At 42.2% G+C, this 22,529-nt stretch overlaps 1 protein-coding gene across 1 annotated transcript in view; it reads right to left on the bottom strand.

The window, feature by feature from the left end:
* Positions 1 to 22,529, bottom strand: part of LOC136839614 (arylsulfatase D-like) — an 86,514-nt gene that overhangs the window by 19,320 nt on the left and 44,665 nt on the right. The window contains exons 6-8 of the mRNA XM_067105901.1: positions 11,828 to 12,060; positions 8,239 to 8,414; positions 6,760 to 6,944 (exon numbers count right to left, since the gene is read on the bottom strand). Of these exons, the coding sequence (XP_066962002.1) occupies positions 6,760 to 6,944; positions 8,239 to 8,414; positions 11,828 to 12,060 (594 nt within the window). The remainder of the gene's footprint in view (positions 1 to 6,759; positions 6,945 to 8,238; positions 8,415 to 11,827; positions 12,061 to 22,529) is intronic.

The raw sequence follows: 22,529 nt of genomic DNA, 5'->3' as shown, positions 1-22,529 counted from the left end.
AGAATCGCCCAAGAGAAAAGGGAGGAACGAGAATGGGAAGATCGAGAGCGACAGCGCCATGAGCTCCAGATGCTAGAACGACAGCCCGCCACCCCCGCCCCCCTGCCGCGGGGATGAGTGCCCTCAGCCAAGCTCACTCGTTCATGCCAAAATGGACCGAGTCCGAACCAAGTATGGCTTGAAAGGGCCGAACGAGTCCTGGAGTGCTGCGATCTCTCCCCGCGGAACTCTCCCTTGTTCTCACTAAATTCCTGGGCGGAAAGGCCCTCGTTGCCTACCACGCCCTTCCCGCAGACGATCGGGGAAACTGGGAAGCCGTCGCCAAGCAGTTACTGGCGTGCGAGATTACCCCGAGCGGTGGAGGAGACGTTGGAGAGAGCAGCCCAGAGAAGCAGGCCAGACTTGGTCCGATTGGGCGTACCATTCGAGCGGGCGTTGACAAAATGGCTCGATTCCGAAGGAGCCACTAACACCGCCGAGGTACTCGAGCGGTTTAAATTCGAGCATTTCCTGCGCTCGCCCCTCCTGCCCTCGCCACTCATATAGTGGAAAAAGCCCCAGCAACACTCACCGAGTGTTGCCGAATAGCAGATATGTGGGAAACTCACCACCCTCAAGAAGGATCCATGGGGCGGAAGATAAATCCCCGTCCCTCCTCGGAGGTTCAAATTCCCACAAAAATGGGAACTCGGGCAAGCCCCTAACTTGCCATTATTGCAAGAAAACGGGGCATTCCTCCGAACAGTGCCGAACAAGAAACCGGCTCCTCTCTCTCCGGAAAACCGACAAATAACTCGCCTCGCCCTCCACAGGGGCAGCGCGAAAAGACTTTAGCCAGACCTTTTGCACGGCGTGCAAGGTCTATGGCCATTCTCCGCATGGGCAAAATGCCCACGCAATAATAAATCAAATACTCCCACCGTCGCCTTGGCCGTCACAGATCCCAAGTCATTAGGCCCTCCCGCCGAAGGGCCTGTATACGTGGCCCCTCCACGAGGTAGCGAGCCCGCGCCGAGTCACTGCTTTCGAGGACTCGGGCGCACAAATCTCCCTCATCCGAAGGGACAGAGTTCCCCTCACGGAGCTATCGTCAATAGACGAAAACTCGTCACGATCGAGGGAATAAATCAATTTAAAATGATACTCCCTACGGTCCAATTGAGAGTCACAAGACCTCACCAATCCAAAATTTGCAATCTTGCAGTAGCAAGCCATCTCCCCGGAGGCTATGACGTCATCCTGGGACAGGACTTTCAGTCCCCACCGAAATCACGACAATCTAGGGGTCCCCATTCCCGAATCATTCCGCGGGCGCGAGTAATCCTCCCCGCTTCTCCCCTCAGCCAAGACTGGCGCCCCCTGGGTACCAGGAGGACGTGCAGTCCCCACCAGTGCCACCTGAGTACAATGTACAGTGGCCCCCTCGATCGGTTCCCGATCCAATTCCAGTGCCCGGCCCTGCCTCAGTGCCAGTGCCAGGGCCCCAATCAGATCTCCCTTCAGGAGATGCCAAATTCCTGCCGGTGCCACTTGCATGCCCCGAGCAGGGCCAAGCTTCGTCCGTCCTGACCGACGAGCCCAAGAAACCTCTGATAGCGCCTGACTCTGCCCTAGTGCCAGCGCCAGAGCGCTACGCCGATCTCCATTCACGGGATCCAACTCAGGACCCCCTCTCTCCCCCGGCCTGGCACCGCTACCAGCAGCGTCGGTCAGAGAGACGGTTCCTCCCGACCACCGCGGAAGCTCACCTGCAGGTGCGGCCTCGCAACCCGTGCCTGAGCTGGTCATCGCCGATACCTGCGAGCCGCTCACGCCACCCCCGACCGCCTCCTCTCTGCCTCAGCCCGTCGCCGACGCAATTGCAAGTCAGGATTCTGCCATATCTCACTTGGCCGATGAACTACAAGAGCCGCGACGGATCATGGTAGAACCCAGCACGGAACACTCCTGCGTCAGCTGTCGCATCAGCAGGCCCAGGTGGTACTCCGTGCCGCCCTCCGGTCGCGGGCCCTCCGCTTCCCGGCCGAGGACGACTGTCCCATTAAGAAAGACTCGAGGCGAAATTACCACGGGCGTGGGACATTCCAGGTAATTTACAAAGAGCTCTAGAGCTCCCATGGCACCTGTGCCACCATTTCATTTTTCGAAGGTCTTGGCACCCCTAATCCAGAAGGGGATGTCAGACCCTCCTCTATCTTCTTCCGTTCCTCAGGAACTTCTATCTCTTATCACCTTCTATTAATCTTCCCTTAAATTATCCCCACAAGAGGCAATTAAATACGGGATACCATTCCCCACACAATGTATAAATCATTAAGAATAACAGAGTGAGAAGTGGCACGCCCTTGCGCCCATACCTTGGCACCGGGCGTGCGTGTCAGCCCCTCCTGAAGGAGTCGCGCCCTTCGGGTGCACTTTCCTCGCCCTGGGACTGAAGTGATAGTCCGGGCCGTAATTTATAGGCAAAGGACGATAAATTCCCGCCTAACACAATAAAACCCTCACTCTTTTTCCCTTAGTTCTTCTGCCAATATCATTTACTTTCTTTTAGTCATTTATTTATCTTTAATTTTAATGAATCGCGAGTCATAAACTCTTGCCCTTGTGATTTAAATGCCCCTTTTGTAAGCTCTGAGGGACGTGTCCCGCCTTTCATATGCGGTCAAGTTTCATTCGTAACGTCTTGGTAATTTTCCTTTTGTTATTATTATCCCTTTTCCCCCTTCCATTTCCTTCCAAGATCTCTGTTTGTCCTACCCCACATCTTTTGTCTGCTCGCCCCGTCATAACATTGAGTAGGCAGTGGACGCATAAAATTAGCGTAGTTTAAGGTTAGCGAATTAAAACCTCGCGAATACTCTCGCCCGCATACGACTGTCAAAATCCGTGTGGGGGTCATCCTCAGCTCGCAACGATAGCTGAGCAAAGTTAAAACGAAGATAAATTATCAATGCGAATATGTATAGTCATTACAGTATCGCGTAAAAGGGGATGTCATTTACAAAAATAAACGCTGTTTTTCATTTACACAGCCTCTTCAAGGCAGATTGTACTAACCGCATGCATTTTATCTAAAATTAAGTAACCGTGTATTTTAATTCTTGAACAATAACCTTTCTTTTCATTTGTTGGCCATAGCCTCATATACGTGGTCCTATAATCTTAATTAATTCACAATTGTTCGAGTCACATTATAAAGTTACCAGTGGGTAACCAAATCTAAAGTAATTATTCTTTTGCAAGTGTTTAAATCACTTTGCGTTCTGTTAACGAAAATTGTCCCAATGTGTTATTAAAGTAATAATGTCACAGCTTCATAAAACCCTTAGTAAGTAAAGTTCATTGCAAGGCAGAATGTAGAGTAACGTAAAGCATTTGCCGCTCATTCTTGAATATCGATGTACACACCCGAAGGAGGTATGTACATCATCTTGTATGGGGAGGTATTATGATTAGCAAGAATTCGCTAGCAAATTGCCTCCCCCCCCTCCTTTGTTGTGTTTGGTTGTTCATTTACTGCCAGCCGGCTGATCGATAGACCATCTGTCTATCGACTTAAAAACAAGGGTTAAAAGATTAAAGGCGCTCCCATTTTTGATAAAGATCTTTCCTTCGAGGCAAAAGTAATCTGGCTTGGGTGTTTCTCCTACAGGCCAAAACCTCCCCTGCGGGCAGCAGGTGCAATGAGTCAAAGCATCTGTGTTGGACGCCCCCCTGCCCCATAGGAGGGGATAAAAAGCAAAAAAGCCCACGAGGTCTCGACACACACACGCGGGCTGGAAGATATGGAGTGAACTTGTGAAGACGTCCTCAACACCTGGCCCCACCGATGCCCTTGCATCCTAACCACGTGGCCCTTTCCAAAGTATACTTTTCCTCGTGCCCTTCGACCGTATTCCTCGAGCCCACACGCCATTGCTTGGAGTTTCGAGGAGTCCCCATCGCCTTGCCCCTTTACGGAAGCCCTTGCATCTCACCACGCAAGTCATCCACGGATCGCCTTCTACGCGCCCTCGGAAAATCTGCTAAGGTAAAGTGCCCTGGAAGAGCCCCATTTCAGTCACGCTTTTGTCTCGTAATATTTTCTTAAAGAGAAAGCCAGAAATCTCCCTTGTCTAATGTCCGTGCGCCTCTTGCATCGGCAGTATTAATTCTTTATTACTCCTTTGGCACCCTCAGTGCAGCTTCAATTCATTATTCTTTTGTCTATTTTCATTACTGGCGTATAATGTGCATATCTCTCATTTCAGAGGATCCTATTTCGTGGAAGCTTCTCGGACTGTGTCTGGAATTCCCAGTTTCATTCAATCTACTGAGTTCCTCTTTTCCTCTTTCCCGTACTAATGTCATTTATGTAAATACACTCCTTTAAATGTGCCCACGTGTTTTACGTAATATTTCCCTCAGTAACAAGAGCCCTATGCTCATATGAAATTCTCCTTTGTTTTCCTCTTTTTTTTTACGTTTTCCCGTACCCACGAAGTCAGAATCACAAGGCTAAATTACCTTAAATTGTTGCTACCTGTCTCACAGAGCATATTTCAAACTAAAACCACGGAAAAACGTAAAAATATATCAGTGAATAGACTTGACCTTAAACTAATTTTCCTCTGAAAGTTGTAATAATGAGATTAAAATATACTTCTTTACACAATATTTTTACGTCTTGTAATTTTGCTTCTATGGGAGCAGTCAGTGCTATGGGATTTTACACATAGGTGCAAAAAAAAAAACATTATTCTTTTGGCCAATGCACTTTGTATATTTATGTTGATTTTCTCTGACGATTACCTATGTAGGTTTTGTCTTTGTAGGAAAATTCAGCAACGATTAACACTTGACCCATGTTAGTAAGTTTTGAAGTTTGTTCCTCATTTACAAAAGCTCACACTGAACCCAAATTAGAATATTTCAGAAATGATTTGACCAGATCAGACTTACCACTAACAGTTAGTTAGTGTTCAATTAGTGGCAAGTGTATTTGAGATTGTAGGTTCATTTTTAATGGAAAGTTCTATAAATATTTATTGTGGTAATGGCTAACCTTCTATTACCAGTTCTCTCAAAGTTCTTTCAAGATGTTCGAATGAGACTTAAAACAGAATTTAAAGATTGTACATGAATTAACCCTTGACAGCTGTTCCTTACGTGAAGATTTAATCTAAATATAATGACCTTTGTTTGCATCAAAATGGTTATATACCCAGTTAGCTTAGCTTCTGTTTGTAAAACTGTCTTCTTTGTGATCTTTTGCTCCATTGCATGTAGTTTGCTATCTTTAATTTTCTCCTATGGTCGAGAACTTTTTACTGATACTTGTTAATTTCATACATAGGTTTAGTTTGAAAAGACATTTGTTAGATAAGATGTTGTGATTTTGTAGTTAAAACGATTTTCTTACAGATTTTACATTATGTTTTCTCAAGATATTTCCAGACTACCCTAGTTAAAAAAGATTACATAACATCTACTTAAGCATATATCAGAATCATTGAGAGTTAGAGGCTACTGTAAATTTTAGCTCCTTATATATAACTAAGGAGCGAGACAGACAGACGGAAGGCAGTCCTGAAATACCTGCCCCAGCCGTCTCACTCAGAAATGAGAATACAGTGCTTTAGTTCAAAGGGAATTATTTTAGCATTAGTCGGAAGCAAGAAGTAATTGTAAGAAAAAGACCCCTGTAAGACCACTTCCACTAGATTTTATCGGCCAAGTGAGACAATCATGCATAGTGTTGTGAATAAATTCTAATATTTCATCTTTTACTCAGCATTCTACTCAAACAATCTGGCTTCCTTTCACACATTGTGCGACATAAAATTGGAGACCTTGCTAGGATAAATTTGGTGGCAGTGATTTGTTTTGATTCTTAGTGTTTGCATGAAAATTGACTAGCCTATACTTCAACATAGCGAAGGATATTGCAAAGCTTCTGAATCCGGCCAAGGTCGGAGATGGGGTTATAGGCACGGAATTACGTGATTTTGTGCACGAGCTCCAAAGCCTAGCCCATACAGAGTGACAGAGAGAAAGAGAAGCAGCAAAAAAGGGAGCTGAAAGGCAAAGACAAGAAACTGAAAGACAGAGTGTTAATAAAGAGAAAGTGACAAGACAGTAAGCTGAAAGACAGTGGGGACATGAACTTCAAATAGTAAGACTCAACAGAACCATAAAGGGACAGGTCTACAACCCCAGCACCCATATAGTTACTGCAAAGCCCAAATTTCCATGTTTTAATGAAAAGTATCAAAACATGAACACTCATGAAAAGGTTTGAATCTTGCAGAGCAGTACTTGGAGGCTTTTGGGATAAGCCTGGTGGAACACCAGAATCCAATGAAGAAGTCTAGTAGGGGTATCCAGCCCCAGTGACAACAAGATAGCCATGCACAAGCAGAATGACCAAAATGAATTTAGGTGCTTCATGTCATAAACCAAGACACTTGGCCAAAACCTGAGTGCTTTTTAAGAAGTTCAAGCAAAAGGCAGCCTGTGCTACAGTAGTGGAAGAACCAAGGGAGGTGACAGCTATCATAATTTGCGAAAATGTTGATGAAGCATAGTTGGAAGACTATATCGAACAAGGTAGGCTAAAACTGGCAGATGGAACTGTACTACCCGCTGTGTTAGTAGATTGAAGATCTTAGGAGCAGAAGAAGAAGCACTGTATTTACCAGTTTTTTCCCAGTTTTTTCCAAGTGGATTAGGTACTCCAGAAAGAGAATATAATGAACTCAGTGATTTATAAACACTTACTCTCTCAGGCAAGTTAGGAAGGAGGTCATGTATCTGGGGTAAGTTAGCTAGCTCAAGTATGGTCGGCAACATATCCAACAGTGAAGTGGGCTCGTGGATGCTGACAGAAGATGGGATGTGCCCTTTCCATCTGTAAATTCCAGGTACCCTGATGGCACCCTCCGATGCGCCTTGACCTTTTCCACCTGATAAGGAAAGATTTTAAGAGGATTATGGGTCATCAACAATGGTGGAACAAAAATTGTCATTATACCCTTTTTTTATTGTAAATCTCTTAAATAGGGGAGACGCAGGAGAGGTGAACCACCAGGAGAGTTGATCCACCCCCTCCAACTTTGATTTCTAATTATATTTCGGTAACATTGCTGCCCTCTGTCGGCAGCATATAGTATTTCTGCCATTTTCGTTCATAAAGTTAGCTGGTCAGAAACATGGAGTACTAGAAGATGAGTTTCTAGAGAGGAAAAAAAGTGGATTTCATTGTCATAAGTATGACCTTTTTTGTTGGTGTGTTAACTGCAGTTAGTCCCAGTGCTGTATGTGCAAAATGTTTACTTTGGAATTCTCCTTTTTCATGGACTTTTTCATCTTTGTCATAGCACCGCTTCACTGAGATTTAGACCAAAAATGAAAACAGGTGACCAGCAGGAAAGCTGAGCCACTGTCACTAAGGAGAGTTGAACTCACTTGCTGTTGAGCATAGCTATTCATATTGATCTCTTCCACTTTAAAGAAAACAGTGTCACAAGAATACAAACACGAAACAGGGGTGGGGTGGGGAAGGGGGGTGGTTAATGCAGATGTTCCTTAAAAGGCAGCAGAAGCTGTTGAAGGTAGCCTTATCACTCAGTCAACAGCAAAAATATGATCTTTTCTCCAGCAATGGACTGTCGGTTGGCCTTTCACAATAATCACGTAGCAGCCAATTTCCATAGAATATCAAAATATAAATGCTGCAAGTTAGCAACAAGTATGCCATTCAAAATAATGAAGGTGTATCTGCCAGTCAGAAAAAAACAGTAAAATAGCGGGACAAGCAGTTTGGTTAAGAGGTGGGTTTTTTGTAATCTCGTAGGTAAATGATAACTATTTTCTCTCCCACGTAACCAAAATGATGATATCAGTGCTATTTCTGCGAGGCAGCAACATGAAAAGTAATAAACTTAAAACGTAGAAAGTTTAAATCATATTTAAGAAAATGGCCTTACAGAAATGGAAGGCAACATGCTTATTTTTATGGACAAGATATTCCTAAAATGCTAATTAAATATCTACAGAATAGCCTTCTGTTGATACCAAAGAGAAAAGCTACATTTAAAATTATAATGATAATAATAATAATGACCAAACCCTTTTAACCAAGTTTAAAAGTTTATTAACTCTCAAAGCAAGCTTCTGCAGACCAGATTACATATATGTGAAATAATGAGAACAACAAAGAAATCTCGAGATATTTATTCTATCAGTAGTGTACTGTACCTTTATAGAGACCATTGTGTCCGCCAACGCGGTGCCCTTCATTGTCTACACATTCTAAATGGCCTCCGTGATCAGACAAGAAATAAACAATGGTGGTCTCATCGAGGTTGTGCTCTGTAAGGGCAGCCATGATTGCTCCAACACCTGCATCCATTTCTTCTACATTATCTCCATACCTGAAATAATAAGGAAGGGGATGTCTCGTGACTAACACCAATATGAAAAGTTATGTTCATAATTGCTTGAAATAACATGGACAACTACATACCTAAAATATAGGTAAAACTACTTCAGTACAGACGCACCTCTACTTATGAAATTTCAAATTACGAACTTTCAGAGATAAGACCAACCATGATTGTAAACTAAAATTGTGTTCGGAGTGCTCCGTTTGCCACCTGCAAGTTCAAATTTTGTATTGCGCGCCTCTACATAGTTACATTTTTACCGCTATCCATGCTGAACAGCATCGTAGGTGACACCAATAAGCCGCCCCAGATTCTCGAACCTACGCAAGTGGTAAGACGTCATTTGCTGTGCTGCAGTTTATTCCTGTGATTTTATAATGAATTATCGAGCCCATCCTTTTTCTATCAAGGCTAATGGCAAGCGTAAGGCCACTGAAGATAGTGGCAGTGGTAAAATACAGAAGACTATCTCAGTGGAACAAAAGTGGCAATTACAGAGAAATTAGAAAGTGGTAAAAAACTGGTGGAGGTAGTACACCAACTATTGGCACAATCTTGAAGAACAAAGAGCGAATAATGCGACATGTGCTGTGCCAATGCAGTCAACAGTTATAAGCAAGAGAAGGGGGGGAGGGTGGTAGAAGAAATGGAAAAACTTCTGGGTATCTGGACAGAACACCAGAAACAAAGGTCTGTACCACTTAGTCTCATGCTAATTCAAGAAAAGGCTGAAAGCCTTTACGATGACTTGAAGGCTAAGGCTGGCGAAGGTGCTGCAGACGAAATATTTGTTGCAAGTCATGGATGATTTCATCTCTTCAAAAAACATGCTAACTTGCATCATGTGTCCATTACTGGTGAGGCAGTTAGCGCCAACAAAGCAGCAATCGAGAAATTTCCCGAGACGCTCAAGGAAATAATTGATAAGGAAGGTTATACCCCTCAGCAAGTTTTTAATATTGACAAGACAGGTCTGTTCAGGAAAAAAATGCCAGATAAAACATACATCAGTTGTGAAGAGATGATGATGCCAAGATATAAGGCAGTGAAGGATAGGCTAACTGTACTGCTGGGTAGTAACTCATCGGGAGGCTTGAAGCTATAGCTGCTCTTGATATATCGCGTTGCAAATCCACGGGCACTCAAAAACATCACAAAAAGCTCTCTACCCATAATCTGGATGTCCAGTAACAAAGCCTGGCTGACTCTTGATGTATTTGAAGACTTTTTTTCCATCACTTTGTTCCCTAAGTCAAGCTGTACTGCCGTTATAATGGGGTTCCTTTCAAGATTCTCTTGGTTTTGGATAATGCCCCTGGGCACCCACCGAACTTAGATGATTTCCATCCGGATGTGAAAATTATTTATTTACCTCCTAACACAACTTCATTCATTCATCCAATGGATCAAGGCATAATAGCCAATTTCAAGAAATATTACACTCTCCTTACGTGTAGGCAAGCATTGAAGGAAGTGAATGACCCCGATGTGACCTTACGTGACTTTTGGAAGGGTAATAACATTTATAATTGCTTCAAGAATATTGACGCTGCATGGCGTGAAGTAAGTGACATCAACATGAATGGAGCATGGAAGGCTGTATGCACATAGTTTGTCACCGATTTCAAAGAATTTAATCAGGAAGAGGAGACAAAGGGAATCGTTAACAGCCTTGTTGACATAAATGAAAAGCTACAGCTTGGCTTAGGGGAAGAGGACTTTGAGGAGCTGTTTGAGTCTCACTCAGAAGAGCTGATGAACGAGGATTTAATGGAACTGGAAGAAATGCAAATAACAGAAGAACATGAAGAAGGAGAAGAACTTCTTTCTTTAAAGAAGTTTGAAACCGAAATTGATGGCCGAGCAGTTCTCTTATAGAAAAACCTTTAAATATTTTTGAGAATCAGGACCCAAATGTTGAGAGAGTCTCAGTAGCAACAACCATCAATCATGCTATGCATTGTTATCGTATCATATGCTATGAAAAGAAAAGAAAAACAATGCAGACTTCCTTAGACAAATTCTTTAAACCAGTGCCTTCAACCTCAAGAGCCTCCCTACCTATGTTGACTGCTTCCTCCCCAAGTGAAGAAAGTGATGCCGAAGACATCCTTGCCGAAGAAAGTAATGCCAAAGAAATCCTTTCTGAAAAAGACTTTGACGTTGACGACCTGCCGGCCCTTTCATTCCAGACCACCTCTCCCCCTCTCATCCATCACTTCAAGCATTTAGGTTTTATATATCATTCGTATTAATAAAGTACTCTATAAATTGTACTATTATCATCACAATTTAAGTAGGTTTTATGTATCATCTGTATTAATAAAGTACTCTATAAAATACAGTACTGTATGTGCAGTGTATTGTGTTTTAGGACGAACTAACATACAGTACTGTATGTATTGACTTTACATATATCATCTTGTACTTATGTATATCATATTGTACTTGTGAACAAATGAAGATATGAACAGTCGTTTGGAATTTAACTAGTTCGTAAGTAGGGGACTGCCTAAAATAAGGAGGGGAGGGGTGTTGCAGTATCCCCATAGGACAAATTTATAATCTGAAGATTAATTGCGTTTGTGGAGGAAAAATTTTCCCTATAGTGGGAAATTTGACATCAATAATCTTCATAAGCATAAAAATTTTAATTTCTCTATAAGAATTTTCTCGGGAGAAATGATGCCCTAACTGCTCTAAAGACTACTAAAATGATCTCAGTAATGTAAAGCAGTATGAATGCAATATCAAAAGTTCTTGTAAAATGTGATACATAAATGAAATAAGCGAAATACAACAGGCGAAATTAGAAAATTATTTCCAGAATATGGGTTAGGAAATAAAAAAATTACTGCCAAATAAGCAGGTAACATTATCTCATGAAATGAGGTAGGTTAACGTCACCTTCAGCAATGAGAGATGTGGAATATCATTCTTCTAAATGAAATACAAATGGTAAATTCACATGTTCATGAGTATAATAAGTTACACAAAATTATCTCCAGAGGTAAGAGAAATTATCTTCAGAGAAGAGAATATTAATTCTGAGAGCTAAATTATGTAAGGAAATTTGTCTACATTATGAAAGTAAGCACTGAAGTTCAAGCGAACCCTGAAAATGTCGCAATAGCTTACTCTAATGCTATGGTTTAAGTAGTCAATTAATACTTACTTACATACCTAAAATTGTAGGAATAACTTATCCTTTAGTTGCATTAGATGAAATCATTCTCGTTAGCATGCATAAATTAAACAGTTATTTTACAATAATTAAGCAGTTCAAGAATTGTATTAGTAAAATTCCTTTTTAGTTCGGGCAATGTACCATGTATGCAATAATCATACAAATTTTTATATGAAAAAATATAATAAAATAAGGAAGGCTATAAAAACCGTACCTTCCGTGTCTACTCTTGCCAGCCATGGATGGATGAGTAAACATGGGCGTGTGAACATGTCCGAACGAGTGGTAGAGAAAGAAGGGACCATCGCCATGTGCATGATCAGCAATAAACTTCACTGAAAAACTCACTAGATTTTGCATGAGACCGTCAAGTTGAAGTGGTTGTTCTATTACTTGGTCGTCATGCATAAGAAGTCCATTCATGAATTGATCCATCCATGGCGATACCTGCAGATTTTATCATTATGGATTATGGTACATAGCTGGAATCTCAGACTGGGTTGCCTGATAGTTCTGACAAAATTGTTACGATTTTCACCTTCGTTTCCGTTGTGAATGTTCAGAGCAAAATCTCTTACTCTGTAACGAAGGGTGTGCAGACAAAATGCCTGCGGACATAATATTATGTCGACGGTCATAATGTCGATGGGCAAAATAACATAATATGTCCAGAGGGGACAAAATGTCAACGGAATAAATGAAAACTATATAAAGATCATGACATGATGATAGGTTTGGTAAACAAAAGTCAAAATTGATAAAAATTGTATCATTAAACAAAATTTATTTTATTAAAAAACGTAATTAATTAAAACTTTATCAATGATACAAGTGTTACAAATTAGAGCAACTGCTGTTAAGAACATGACATAAATAATGATAGGTTTCATAAACAAAAGACCTAATTGAGAAGAATTGTACCATTAAGTACAAAATCAATTTATTAAAAAATATAATTAAAACTTTATCAGTGATGCAAATGAAGATAGATTTGATAAACAAAAGACATAACTGGTAAAAATTGTATCAATAAGCACAAAATTTATTTTAAAAAAGTTAAAATTTTATCAACGATACAAGTGATACAAATTATGACCAACTTCTGTTAAGAACTGTATCCCTTGATCTAGATTATAATTTGTGACTAGGTTCCTTCATCTCTGGTTAATTCTATGTATTTTAGGTTCTGCCTTCCAATTTCTTTCCCCTGAGTTAATTGAGATAACAACATTTCTGTATTTGCTTGTTTCTTAATAACCATTCACCTATTAAAAGGATCATGCCACCCTTCGACCGCATTATTTGTGCATGGCAAGTCATTTAGACCCCTTTCACAGTAGGAAACTAGTGGCGGCCACTAGTTGCCTAGTGTGAAAGGGACCTAACAACGGCATGAATGGTATACAGTACAATTGCTTCCCTAAAGGAGGTGAATCAAACATCCCATCGCAAAGCCATGTTGAATATGTTTCTAACATCTAAGATTGTTACATGTTAAGTAAATGCTAATCTCCTCATTTTCGTGTAACAAAAAAGCCTCTCCTCTTGTCGCTGTAGTAAAATCTTCATCTCTGTTACTTACATTGCGTTGTCGTGTAATTGTACGAGCAATTGACTCTTTCTTTGGTAAAGCGCCACACATGTCTAGTGATACGTTTGCTGTAGCATTGTGGAGTATATTTGAGAGAATGTCTTCTGTAACACTGGTCATATCTTTAATTTTGTCCTGAACTTTAAGAGCATCACATCTGAGATTATCAGGCTGGTGATAATGGCTTGTAAAAGAAAGTACAGTACTGTTAGAAGTTGTTATTCTTCCACTACAACATCCACGTTTTTCACAGCGCCATAAAATTCTGTTTTCCTTTTGCTTATCTACAACAAGAGCATAACCTTCGTAAAGAAGTTTCTTGCCACCTTTAATCGTTTTTGTTATCTCCATTAAAGCGTTGAGCTAGTTTATAAAAACAACTACAACACACTTCGGATCTTGACGAACTAACGTTGTTGGAAAAATATGCTAAAACGTTAAACCATCTATCTGTGTTAACAACTTCTTTAACGAGACAATTATCAGTTTAGCATATATGGAAAAATATGCTAAAACGTTAAACAATCTATCTTTGTTACAACTTCTTTAACGAGACAACTAAGTATATATGGAAAAAATATGCTAAAATATTAAACAAGCTATCTTTGTTAACAGCTTCTTTAACGAGACAACTACCAATTTAGCATATATGGAAAAATATGCTAAAATATTAAACAAGCCATCTTTGTTAACAACTTATTTAACGAGGCAACTACCAATTTAGCATGTGTGGAAAAATATTCTAAAACGTTAAACAATCTATCTTTGTTAACAGCTTCTTTAACGAGACAGCTACCAATTTAACGTGCTTTATTATAGATAGATTAACAGAGCAGATAGAAAATGAGATACAGAGAGAGAAAAAACTGAGGAAATGAAGGGAGTCTGTAAAAAGTTAATTAAATTGTTTTTATTTATTTACTGTCGTCGATGTTTTGTCCATCAACATTATGTCCGTCGACATTTTGTCCATCAACATTATGTCCGTCGACATTTTGTCCATCAACATTATGTCCGTCGACATTTTGTCCATCAACATTATGTCCGTCGACATTTTGTCCATCAACATTATGTCCGTCGACATTTTGTCCATCAACATTATGTCCGTCGACATTTTGTCCATCAACATTATGTCCGTCGACATTTTGTCCATCAACATTATGTCCGTCGATATTTTGTCCATCAACATTATGTCCGTCGACATTTTGTCCGTCGACATTATGTCCATCGACGTATTGTGAGGCAACCGTAATGAAGTCCACTCCTGCTGCATCAGTTTATGGTACTTAGTGGTCAATCATTCTCTTTCTATCTCTTTCGCTCTGTACAGGGGACCCTTGTTGATTAGTCAGTTAGTCAGTCTCTCTCCTACACACATACACACACACACAAACTCAGTTATCTACATATCCCGAAAAGAAACAAAGAGAAAGTTAACTTAATGATAACGGTGTTAAAAGAGGGCCAGGGAACAAATGACATCCAAATAAATGCATAAACAAAACAAATCCTTGCTACTTTGGAAAGTACAGTCATCCCAAATATGAAAAGGAGGCACTAACAGTGTCAGAATTTATAGCATGAGTTATCGTTTCCCAAGGAAATAATGTGGTAGCCCTAGGAGAGCTGTTAATCAGCTCAGTGGTCTGGTAAAACTAAGTTATACTTACTTTTATTTTAGAAACTTTTGATAAACCATAGTTTTAGGGATAATTTTTTATTCATGTGTTTACTTTGAGACTTTTAGGCTAGAATGTTACAAAAACACTAATTCCATGAGAGCTGCGAACTTCGAGTTATTTTCAGCAACTCCCTCTGAGCAAACACTCCATGTTTTTAATTACTAAAGCTAAAGAAAGTCATGGGAAGATCTGTGAGATTTCATAACACTCTTCACATCTTCGACAGCCTTAAGATTATGCATTTTTGGCTTCCGGGAGATCCATGGCGCCCAACGAAGGTTAAATGGATATCATTCAAATCTTCACCTCAAAATGATTTTGATGATTTCTTAATTTGGCATCTCTGGGGTATACATTACAAGTTTAAAGAACAAAAAGACATATAGATAGTACAGTATAATTAAATGTAGAATTATTATTATGATGGCAAATTTTAAAAGTAATTTTGTGGCGGAATTCTAACCCACAAACAAAACAACACACAACACTCACCCTGATCTTCGGTTGCTGGAGATAGACCAAAGGTCCACGGTCGCCAATCACAGCACACAAAAACCACAAAAAACTTAAAACCGACCCTCCACCAACAACGAACGAAAAAAAGAAGAGACACATGAACCATTAATACAAAAAAAAAACAGACGAACTCCCCGTCCACTTTCAAGGTTTGACCTCAACTGCCCAAGACTTCCCCAAAACCGAAAAACTCCCGACAGACAGACAGACAGCACCGTAAAAAAAAACTCCAACAACCGAACCATTCACAACGACAATTACACTCGCTCTCTCTCTCTCTCTCTCTCTCTCTCTCTCTCTCTCTCTCTCTCACAAAACGTTGGGAAATGCTAAATAAAAACAAATTTCTTCATCCTCTATATTTCTCCCCCTTTTTAGCATTTCCCAACCAACACCTTTCACACCTCTTTCAAATCGCCTTACGCAACACCCACGGATGCTCACTACAGGTCCTCTAGATCGCATTCGCGGGCACGCAATCATTCTCTCAGAATCATTCTCTCTTTTAGCAACATTCAAACTCACATCATCTCCTCCATTCTCTCTCAGATTCACGCTATCTTCTTCACTATTACCACTCTCAATTTCATCCACAATCTCATCTATACCCTCTAACTCGTTCCCGAATACCTCCCCCAATTCTTCAACTAACCCATCCCATTCGCTCATTGACCTTTCCAATTCTTGCAACGATTCATTCATGCTTTCAATCACTCGTCTATCACTGCTACGCTCTCTTACTCTTACACTTTCGCTCACCTCCAACCGTTCACTTACCCCTACACGTTCAGTCAACTCAGTTATATCAAACCCGCATATGCTATACGTTCTATTCATACCATCCCATTCATCCGTATTACACGCTTTATCACTCATTTTCACTTTGGCACTCACACCCCTATCACACAACCTACGACCATTCAGTTTATTTACGTTCTTCCCTTTCTTACGTTTCCTACCATACTCTATCAAAACAAATTGCTGATCCTCATGCAACAACCCCTCACGTACATGCATCACACGCACCGCTTGCATCCTGGAGGATCCACCCATTTGAACCCCCTTCACACTCAGTTTCCCAAATTCGCTGTCACAGTCACCCTCTTTCGTCTACATACACTTGATACATGCCCTTCCATTCCACATTCGTCACACTTCGCTCTCGGTTCTGAACACATTCTCGCATAATGCCCATTCTTACCACAGTTGCCACATATTACATTCACTCAGGTACCCTACAACCATTAGCAATATGACCCACCTGTCCGCACCTGTAGCATTTAACCCCCCTATCTTTCGTACACTCCCTTACCAAATGTCCCGGTTGCCCACACCCGAAACACGCTCCCAAAGCCCACCTACACTCATTCTTTGTATGTCCTTCCTTTCCACATCTAAAACACTTCGCTCGACTTCCACTCATCGACCTTCCCCTTTGTACACTACTATCCCTAACCCGTCCAACCCGTTGTTCCCTTACAAACCCACCATTCATCCTCACTGGCACCTCCACATTACTTGCTCTTACACTCCTATCTACTACACTATCGGCCATTCTCATTGGGCCCCTCAACACTGCATCCTAAAGCTTCCAAACTCTGGTACTCTCTCATCTACCCCAGCCCTTACACTTACACTTCTGCTCTCTTTTATAACCCTGTCAAGCTCATAATCTTCTACAATTTCAAAATTTCTCCCCAAGTCAACCTTTCATTCGTCCATCTTTTCTTCTCCTTCCGCTTCAAGTTCACAAATTCTCTAACTCCATCTGGCACTGTCCCTAACAACTTCCGTACTAACTCCTTACATTCATCTATCCCATCATCCCCAAACTTCTTCCTTGCCAACGTCTCCAGCCTACAAGCATACAGTGACAAGGTTTCCCAGCTTTCATTCTTGCCTCATCAAATTCATTCTTCCTCTTATACTTAACACTCGCTTTCATACGCCTCGCTTGCTCAACTAGTCTAGCTTTCACCCTGTCATACTTAACATCTCCCACACTCATAATAACCCTATACATATCAAGCAAAAACCCAGTCAAATATTCTCCTAATTCTCATTGCCCACACTCTCTTACTTTCCCCATACTTATCCTGACAAAACCTTTCATACTCCCTAAAGAAATCATGCACATCCCTACTTCCATACTCATTATACCTTTCACACCGGGGTACCTCCCTCACATACATAGCCTTTCTCACTTCTTTCTCACTTTCACTCTCACTTTCATTACTTTCACTCTGTCCTTTCATACCCTCTTCCGAATACAAAGAGTCCACTTCCGCACTTACATTCATCTTACTCATTACACTCTTCTTCCCCCTCTTTTTATCCACTTTTATCCACTCACCTCCATCCACCTCACTATCACTACTGCCTTCACCCTCTCCCTTCTTTTTGCCTTTCCCACTTCCTTACCCTTCTTACCAATTTCCTTTCCCTTTCCCTTCTTCCCTTTTTCTTCCCCTGACTTATCCTTACTTTCCCTCTGTTCCTTCCCTTGCTTTTCATTCCCCTTTTCCTTACCCTGCCTCTCATTCCCTCGTTTCTTACTTCCTATTCCCATATCACTTTCATCACTCACGCTTCCATTCACTTCTTCCTTCTTTTCTTTCTCTCTTGCCCCTTCACACGTTCCAGAGAACCTGCCTCCAACAGCCCCTTCTCCAAAAACACCCTTGAACATACCTTTCACCATTTCTTCCACACCTTTCATCATTCCCTCCAACTTTTTATCCACCCTCTCTTCTGACTCTTTCATCTCCCCTTTCATTTCTTCTTTCGCACTTCTTAGCATTCCCCCCATCTCCTCCAACTGACTCCTCAATCTCTCATTCTCACCCCTCAACCACGTATTCTCCTCTCTCAACCTCACCAGTTCCTCTTCCATCCTTCTCTTCAGTCACACTACCAGCCACCAATCTCAATTGCAGCTGCAATACCAGCTGCCCCACGTTGGGCGCCAAATATTATGTGTCGGAATTCTAACCCACAAACAAAACAACACACAACACTCACCCTGATCTTCGGTTGCTGGAGATAGACCAAAGGTCCACGGTCGCCAATCACAGCACACAAAAACCACAAAAAACTTAAAACCGACCCTCCACCAACAACGAACGAAAAAAAGAAGAGACACATGAACCATTAATACAAAAAAAAACAGACGAACTCCCCGTCCACTTTCAAGGTTTGACCTCAACTGCCCAAGACTTCCCCAAAACCGAAAAACTCCCAACAGACAGACAGACAGCGCCGTAAAAAAAAACTCCAACAACCGAACCACTCACAACGACAATTACACTCGCTCTCTCTCTCTCTCTCTCTCTCTCTCTCTCTCTCTCTCTCTCTCTCTCTCACAAAACGTTGGGAAATGCTAAATAAAAACAAATTTCTTCATCCCTCTATAATTTACATTCTTCTTAACATACAAACCTGAAGTTCTTTACATAGGATTTAGTTTTTAGCGCGAGCTGGAAACAGCCATGTAAAATTACTGACGAGGTAGTTAATTTTCGACAGGTAGGTGAAAGCCTTGCCCACCTGTCAGTCTACACTCCACTTTGCATTCCAGTCCAGGTGCCAGATGAGAGGGGTGGCTGGGGTGGGCCATTCAAGTAAAGAACTTCAGTTTTGTAAGGAAATATACAAATTACTTGTAAAATTTTATATTCATCCCTATACAAATACAAACCCTTGTTCTTCACAGAGGAGAATTTCTCCCATTAGTGGGAAGAAATCTGGGTACTCTCTTAACTGACTGGTAGGTTCACCCAACTTGGGAATATCATCTTCCTGGTCTAGCCGACAGGAGCAAAGGAAGGGTGACCCAGTACTTCTAGCTTGCCGCACATATGTGATGTTGCAGCTGCTGGAAACCTGGGCTATTACACAATGAGTTGTAAGGCAAATACTTAGTCAGGCTCCAAGAACCTTACAGTAACACGTTGGAGAAAATAAAAGTCAAATATGACAGTAAAAAACAAAGGACTGGGACTCAGTCATATAACTTACCTGCAATTCACATCTGTCCAGCACTTACACAGCCAAGCAACCTGACTCTCTGCCCTACGAGAGAAGAAGAAAAGAGAAAGGAGGAAGAACCAGTCACTCAAACAACTCACTCGTGTTGACCAATACCTTATAAGAGGTACTACCTGTCACAAAAGGGGGATCTGGGCTAGCTACACAACTTGTTAAGCAGCCACCAAAGAACCCACGGGGAACATGTCCAAGGACTTGTGGGTAATGTCTCGCAGGTAAAAGGAGGCAAAGGTGGTCTGAGGCAACTCCCCCCCACCACATGCAACACCTGATAAGCCAGTAAGATCTTCTAGAATGCCAGTGATGGGGCGATGACCCTGACCTCATAAACTCTCTCCAAGACTGCACACACTCCCCCCTCGCTGGACAAGTCATATGCCTGCTTGATTGTCTCACAGAGCAAGAAAGAGTGTTCTTGACCACCTCTTTCTTGGCCCAGTCATTACTAACAAAGAGGAATCATCACTTAGGCCTAAGATGCTGAATTCTCTTTGGGTACTGCAGCACCCTCATGGTACACAGTAGTATCTCATCTGGATCACTACTGGCAAAGTCCTCTAGGAAGGGGATTGAAAAGGACTCAAACCTGATATCAGGAACCAATGGTTTCTGAGTCTTTTTTATGAAATCCAGAACAATTTCAAGCGAAACAGATCCCAGTCCCTCAAGCGATTAACATCGTAGATGAGATCACAAAACTCTCCTACTCTGTTCACTAATGCCAGGGCTAACAAAAACACAGTCTTTAGAGTAAGATTCTTCCTTGACAACTCTCATAAGGGCTTGTACAGGCAAAGTCAAACTCCTAAGGATGAAAGTCCCAATCCACTCAGGGGGCCGATTACCCTAGGAGGACAAGACTGTTCAAAACTTCTCAGGAACACGGAGATCTGCCACAAGGCGAGATCTACTTTTAATCTCAAGACTTGGCCAAAGGTAGATCTATAACCCTTATGGCCGACACAGAGAGAAGCTTCTCATGACAAAGGTAGACAAGAAAGTCCATTACCTACTGAAGAGTTGCTCTAACTAGAGAGGTATTCCATCTATGACACCAGCTGCAGATGACAGCCCCTTTCTACTGGTAGACAGCTGTAGTCTACGGCCTGGTGATAACTCTCTATGTGGAGCTGACACAAAAGGTTGTGCCACAGAGGAATCTCTTCCGGGACCTTAGACAACAGAGTATGTGACCACTTTTGAGCCACCAGAGACAGCCTGAGATTCTGGGTAATCAACACCCTGGTTACCCTTCATATCAGGCAGAATGGAGGAAAAGCCTAAGCACTGAGGTTGTCCCATAGGCGCTGAAAAGCATTCTCCACTGCTGCTCATGGGTCAAGAACAATGGAGTAGAAGACCAAGAGCTTCCCTTAATGCCAAGAGACGGGTCCCTTCTCAGGGTCTCCCAAACCTCAAAAAATTTCTCCATTACACAGGTCTGTAGGGACCGCTCCATCCCTGTCACCTGTCTCTTGTGGCTGAGCTTATCTGCCTCTACATTCCAAGACCCCACTTAGTGGTTCACCACCCACTCATGCACTTGCATCATCAACTGGTGCAGGGGAAGAGAAACCAAACCTCCTTGCCTATTGACGTATTCCGCCTACACGATATTGTTTTTCAGCAGTACCATAGTGTCCCATCACTCTATCTTGAATGAAGGGCTAGAAACGCTGCCTTCATTTCAAAGATGTTGGTGTGAATATGCTGTTCATTCTGGTGCCATACACCTGATACCAACAGTTTGCCTTGGTGAGCATCCCATCCCTCATTGAATGCATCCAGAAATAGAAGCATCTCTAGGGGAAGAGGCATGAGAAGCACTCCCATTGTGAGGTTCCTGTCATCCAGCCACCAGGCTAATTCTTCCTTTTCCTTCTATGAGAGAGGAATTGGAAGAAAATGAGGGTCTCTCACCAAAGACCAGAACTCCTTCAATTTCAACTATGAACAGTGGAGGGACCAGCTTCTCCAAGGACGACAGGTGCTTAGAACAACCTGCCACTGTCAAATGGGTTGTTCCTGACAAGACAGAAACTTGTGCACTCCCTCCCTGAATTTGCTGATGCAAGAGTCCAAAGGAAACACTCTCATTGTTGCTGTGTCTATCAGCATGCCAAGGTACTTTACCCTCTGCTTGAGAGTGAGATCCAAGAAAACACCTGAAGACAGTCCCTGTCCAATAGCATAAGCAAATGTATCATATGCAAATGGGCACAAGCTGACACAAGTGTGTACACTCATCAGAACACTTGGGGGGTGGGGGCAGTCAAAAGCCCAAAACAAAGTTGCCCTTAATTGTTAGATTTCCCCTCATGGTAAAGCGAAGGTACTTCCGAGAGGACTAATGGACAGGTATTTGAAAATACACATCCTTGCAGTCCACCAAACACATGAAGTCACCCTCTCTGATGGGGTGATCGCCACTCTGTATCACTGCCATGTTGCCAATGGTTCAACAGGCAATTCCCCTTCCCCCACACTCCACTATCAGCAGTTGGTAGGGAGGAACGCTGCCCTTAGCTTCCTCCTCCCTTTTCCCCTTCTTAGAGCAGATAGGAGGCTGAAAGAAAAGAGATGGAGCTCCCTTTCCTACAGGGGCAGAAGAAACCTGGGGTCCTCTATGGGAAGCAGACAAAGCCTGGGACTTCCTCTACCCTGAAGAGAAAGGGCCAGATGATCCTGAAGGTTTGGCTGCTGTACCTCTCAAAGGCTGGGGGCCTTTGGGACACTGCCGGACAATGGAGGATGTTATTATCCCCATGTACCCTCTCCACTACGGCATCTACTTCGTTCTGAGGGAAGAGAGAGAAGTAGACCTCAGAATGTCAATACCGACACTGCCAATGTACCTTGACGGTTGGGACAGCACCTCGTCCTACTTCTTCATGGCTAAATTGGTGCACATGTTTGCTGTCTGGAGGGCTAGGAGGTAGGTAATTGCCCTACCTTTAGACAGCAGTCATCTTTTGAAAGAAACATCTTCCTCAGGGCTATGATACCCCAAAGAGGATGCAATCTCGCCACCATGAAAGACCAGAAGTCCAACCAGGATATGACTTGGAGCACTGACATGG

This window comes from Macrobrachium rosenbergii, chromosome 1, assembly GCF_040412425.1.
Source record: "Macrobrachium rosenbergii isolate ZJJX-2024 chromosome 1, ASM4041242v1, whole genome shotgun sequence".
Lineage (NCBI taxonomy): Eukaryota > Metazoa > Arthropoda > Malacostraca > Decapoda > Palaemonidae > Macrobrachium > Macrobrachium rosenbergii.
This window is presented reverse-complemented; position numbering and strand designations above follow the sequence as displayed.